Raw genomic sequence first — 5,763 nt, forward strand, 5'->3', positions numbered from 1 at the left:
GTCGCTTTTAGTTTTTTTAATCCATGTAACTTAATCTATGAAATGAAAATTAGCTAATTTAAATCTTGTATCAATTTCAAATTTATAAATTTTGTTTTGTACTTTTAAAGGTTTTTTTATTTTCGATTTATAGGTAAGGAAACAGGAGTGATGTGAGAAGAGTGTAAGAAAAATAAATAACATGAAACGCTATTGTTAATGGCGCTAAGAAAACGCTGTTGTTAAAGCGCTAAACGCCATTCTTTTTGGCGCTTGACTTACACTATTTTTATTAGCGTTCAGCGCTATTCATATTAGCGTTTCTTGTCCTCTACTGCGCCAATCTTATTGGCGTTCAACGCTATTTTTATTGGCGTTTAGATGGATTCCACAGACCCTTCACCAAACCATGGAACCTTGTTTGGATTTTCTATGGAAAACCCAATTTGAAAGCCACTAGACTTGACATTCCATGAATTTTCCACACTTGGAATATGTTGGATTCCACTATAAGACTTGCTCTTAATCTTGTCGAAGTTACTACGTTACCCACTATAGCCTGTCAAATCCGCAGCTGTCCCCTTAACGTGGGTATATATCCAAACCCAATAAAGAAGCTAGCACCCGTTTATATATTGTTTGGTTCTTTATTCTTCTCTGTCTCTTTAATCTAAACTACCAAACCAAAGGAGCTTAAACCCTAAACCGAGAGAAACTGAACCCCCGCTCACAAAATCACTGTAGCAGCCCCAAAAGCGGCACCACAAACCCTTCCTCCTCCTCCTTCATCGAAGCAGTAACTAGGTAAATCCTCACTTCTAGCTGTTTTATAATGGATAGTTGTTTGAGATCTGCTTTGAGACGAGGAACTTATCGCTTGTTTGAATTTTTATTGTGTAATTAGGGTTTCTGTCTGGGTTTTCGTTCAACATTGTTTGAGGTTGAAACAGAGAATTAGCAGCCATGGCGACCACCAAAGTTCAGAGGATTATGACCCAACCTATTGTATGGATCTCTAAACCCTTACTTGTTGTTACTCCTTTCTTTTGTGTTTTATTATCTCTTTACATATTCTAACTTGTTTCTATGTTTTTGTGTTTGGGGGATGCTCGTGGCGCCAGAATCTTATCTTTCGGTTTCTGCAAAGTGTAAGTTATACAAGTGATTTCTGTTTCTGTTTCTTTGTTTCGGTAGCTTTTTGTTTTTGAGTGTCTTCCTAATGTTTTGTTTCTGTTTGTGTTTGCAGAAAGCTAAGATTCAAATCTGGTTGTTTGAGCAGAAGGATATAAGGATCGAGGGACGAATTATTGTAAGTTACTATCGGCCTTTTGAGTATTTGGTTGTAATTTTGGTATAAATAGTTGTTGTTGATGTATGAAGTACCGTGTTAGTTTCAGCTGTAGGAACATGTATGTTTCAAGATTTCATCCCTTGTGTTCATGAAATTCAAGCTAAACAATAATATTAGATGCAGATGCCTCTTGTGTCTTGAAAATCAATTGCATACTTACTAGTTTCAGTCCGTTGCTTTTTGTGATCTATTGAATTATGAATAGTTGGGTTTGGTCCGATGAGTTGATGTGTCCTTGGAGTGTTTTTTGCTAGTGTACGTTAGCTTCTTTTGTCTACCAAATCATTCATAATAGTTCTAGTCACCTTTCTTTTATTTCCTTCCGAATATTGAAACTTGAACTGGTGGTTTTGGCTTGATGTGCCATGGTATTCCACTTGATACAGTCAAGGTTTGAGAGGTTATTTTCTTGTTAGATGTAGGCTAGCTTCTATAGTTACTTACCATGTTCGAATGGCAAACATGCAATGTGTACCTACTGAAATTCGAGCCCCCTGTATCTTTTCCTTTTATAACTGATTAACTGTAGAGTTCTCCGAGGGTTTGCTCTTAGAACTACTAGCAGAAGAAAGTAAATAAATACTGTCTGGCTGACTTAACTGATTTTTGATTTATTTAGAAGTTTTTCCATGTAGGATCCATGTCAGTCAGTTGGGTTATAGGGAGCCCGAAACAAATAGAGAGAATCCGACTCTCTCATAGAAAATTAAATTTCTCCTTCTGTCGTTTATTTACTTGTCAGTGGTTGTTTAATAAGTCAGTGGTTGTTTAATAAATGTAATAAGTCAGATATGATCTATTGCTGATGATAAGGCATATATGTAGATTTCCATTGATTGGGTTGAAGTATGACAATTTTGGTTTTTCTTTTTCCTTTATCTGATGGAGAACCTCTAATAATGTTTAAGTTCATTATTATAGAAACTGTCTTTTAGTTGCTTGATTTAAGAAATGATGAATATGCACTTGAATCAGGGTAGTGCTGTATTTGAGAACAGAAGGCAAGTTCCAATAAAATAAATATTGTGAGGATAACTGCTGCACATACAAAGTGCACAGCTTTAGCTTAGTCACTCAGGTAATCTGTGAGGGGGAAGACATATTAGGCTTAAGAATATTGCAATGTTCGCTTAAAAAGCTTAAAAGGCAAACTGCTGTTAGAAGAATACACATAAAGTCCTACTGTATTCATGCAAATTTGTTGAAAATTATGAATATAGTTTTCTACCTTGGTTTAAGCTGCTTAAGATTACTGATTGTTATTGAACTGTTTTGGTACTGTTTATTTGGTCAGATAAGTGATGTTTTGACTTTTGAGTTTTTTCCGCAGGGATTTGATGAGTACATGAATTTGGTTCTTGATGATGCTGAAGAAGTCAACATCAAGAAAAACACCAGAAAGTCATTGGGTAAGGGCTGTGAATCATGAGTTTCTTTCTTAAAGTTTCTACTTTTGATAGCTATGATAGCTAATTTGAACACAACTGTCGCATTTTTCAGGGAAAATTCTCTTGAAAGGTGACAACATTACACTGATGCAGAACGCGTAAGTATCTTGCTTCTCTATATCTTCTCTCCCTCTCTGTGTCTGTCTTGCTATTGCTATCTTTGCTAACAGTTTACGTCTTCTTGGTATTTCAGGGGCAAATGATGATTGAATCTGGTTATAATTTGTGAACTTTGGCTTGTTGAGTCCGAAAAACAATTCGTCTGGTACCTTGTGTAACCTTACAATAGAGATATCGTAGTACTACTACCTGTGGGGGAGAAACTTGAATCCATATATGTTTCTCCACATGCCGAAATATTCTATTTCGAATAATTAGTTATTCGGCTTGCTTAACTTGATATGGCTAGAACCTCTTGTTATGTGTTTATCCATGTGTAAATTTTTTTTCTTCTTTCGATTTCCTGGTTATCTTGTTTTGCTTACCCTAGCATATGAATTAAAAAGTCTCTGTCCATATCTTGGACTGAGTAATAAGAAATGTTGACTGTTATAAATGATGCTTGCTCAACTAGCTCCAGGAACTTCATTTCTTCTCGAAATCAAACTCATTTGACATGTGCTGGAGATGTCGAATCCTTTATTTCTTAAACATCCAGTCGTCTGCCGTTGTGTGAACCTGTAGTTCGGGAAGACATTCTAATAAAATTTTCACCTTCATGATCGTACTCTCCTCCGCTCACAGGTCCTCCGCTCACAGGATATTTCTGTGTGTTTGTACCATCCCTGTTAGATGCTTGCAATAGAAATCATGACACTAGATAGCATATTAAATATTAATAGATAACCAATCGCTTGCCACTAACAAAGCTATAGCTCTGCTCGAAGAACTGAGGCAGCCCTGTTAGATCCCGTTGCAAAGTGTATAAATGATTCTTGGTCCACAGGACATTATATGAGCACCCCTGAATTGGGGGTCCTAGAAAATAATTGGAGATCCCTAATTACAGGACAAAAAAGGTCATGAAATAGTAATTTGGGGTTGTGCCTTATCCCTAATTTTTTTAAATGGCTAAATTATCCTTAAATTATTAGTGGTAATTAGTAATTAAGTTAATTAATTATTAAATAATTTAGTTAGATTAAAATCAGATTTAAGAATTAAATTTTGATAAAAGAAAAATTGGGTTTTCTTGTTGTGGAGAGGAAGAAAGTGAGTTTTGGGGGAAATTTAAGGGTTTTTTGAAATGAGTGATTCTAGTGGAGGAAATGATGTAGGTGAAGATTCAAACAACATACATGATTGTGTTGATGGTAAGATTGTCTCAATTAATCATATGATTGGATGTTTGATGAAGATACGTTAATAGAGGAAGCCTTGAATAATGGTGGAAATGAAGATCCTATTGCTCAAAATGAAGGAGCCAATACTCAAAATGAAGAACCCGAAGCTCAAAACAATCAGGTAAACTTCCTATACTCTTTAAATTGTCTGAATGGTGCTCCAAGTGGTCGATTCATGGTCGATATGGAACTACTCAGAGTGAGGGTCGTTAGGTCGGGAGTATAATAAACTAACGACCCTTGAGAGTCGTCAGTGTCGAGGGATGTATATCCCAACGATTCTAGAAAATCGTCAATTAATTGATACCACAATTGACGACTCAAACCTGCAACTTTTTCAGATTATGAAAAATCGTCATGGTAATATAATGAACACAGGGTCGTCATCTAAAAAATCTACGCATTAACGACCCTTAAAGTTCACATGGAATCGTTAATTTTTAAAATGGGATCGTTAGCTTGTTACTTTGGCACAAACGGTCACTAGCTTGTTACTTGGGGTCGTTAGCTTGTTACTTGGGAAAAAAGGGTCGTTAGCTTGTTACTTGGGCACAAAGGGTTGTTAGCTCATTAATTTCACATGGAAAACATACAAAGGGTCGTTAGCTTCTAAGCTCTTTGTAGCAAAATCTCTTCTTGACGACCCTTGTTACTTGGACATCGTCTTTGGCTTTCTTTTCATATGGTGGGCACGGTTTTTTACTTTCTTTTCACGTAGAGTCGTTAATTTTAAAATGGGGTCGTTCGTAAAGGATCGTTATATGTTTCTATGTTTCGGTAACAACTCTAATTTAGAGCAAAAAAATATATGAAAAACCAGAATTAGGGTCGTTATCTTCCTCCTCATATATCCTAACGATTTTTCATAATCTCTACATGCATGTGAAAAATCGTTAGGTTTTAGGATTTTCGGGTTGACGACCCTTTAACTGTAATTGAATTTTTTTCTTCTTCGTGTCGTCAATGGAAGAGAAGATAGTTGAGAGAGAGGGAGAAGAGATTCCGTCTTTTTTTGTTAAAAGATGGAAATGAAATGGAGGCTTGAGATTAAAAGTGAATAGAGTTTTAAGTATTGTTATTAATGAAGGACAAAATAGTATTTTCACCATATTTTGAAACCCCTAATATAAATAGAGTGAGTATAAATTTAGTGAGGCCCCTAATTATTTTCCGGAGCCCCAGTTAAGCGCTTTATATGAGGATGAGGAAAGGATGGGCTTCTATTTAGGAATTTTCTAATTTGCTCCATCGATAGGCCTGGACTGGGGTTAATCTTTTCTGTTTCCAGATAAAACCACATTATAAAAGCTACTCCACAGTATTTTAGTAGTGAAAGATTTATACTTAAGAGGAAGATAATCAATTGCCTACCCACTCACTAGTTGAATTAGTTAGAAAACGAAGGAGAATTAAGGAGAATGAAAACCAATTGCTCTGCAAATGGGCATTCTGTAAAGAGATGGTACTCAGTTTACGGAATTTGTAAATTATACATCGATCAATCCGAATAAATTATAGACATATGCGAGGTAAGCCGACTAGAAGTTGGAAGTGCTTTCTGCACTAATTTCGAAAGAAACGATTTAATTCGAGGAATAATTGGGATTTTTCATACCTTTTGCTAAGGAAAATCTACATTATT

At 35.8% G+C, this 5,763-nt stretch overlaps 1 protein-coding gene across 1 annotated transcript; it reads left to right on the forward strand.

Moving 5' to 3' along the window:
- The first annotated feature begins 622 nt into the window (after window positions 1-622).
- On the forward strand, window positions 623-3,331 carry LOC113304330 (small nuclear ribonucleoprotein E-like). Its single transcript, XM_026553411.1, has 7 exons — window positions 623-783; window positions 884-984; window positions 1,101-1,127; window positions 1,226-1,288; window positions 2,661-2,739; window positions 2,831-2,876; window positions 2,972-3,331. Exons 2-7 carry the CDS (start codon window positions 943-945, stop codon window positions 2,979-2,981), a joined length of 267 nt encoding a protein of 88 aa, XP_026409196.1. The 5' UTR covers window positions 623-783; window positions 884-942; the 3' UTR covers window positions 2,982-3,331.
- The last annotated feature ends 2,432 nt before the right edge of the window (window positions 3,332-5,763 follow it).

Source organism: Papaver somniferum, chromosome 8 (assembly GCF_003573695.1).
Source record: "Papaver somniferum cultivar HN1 chromosome 8, ASM357369v1, whole genome shotgun sequence".
Lineage (NCBI taxonomy): Eukaryota > Viridiplantae > Streptophyta > Magnoliopsida > Ranunculales > Papaveraceae > Papaver > Papaver somniferum.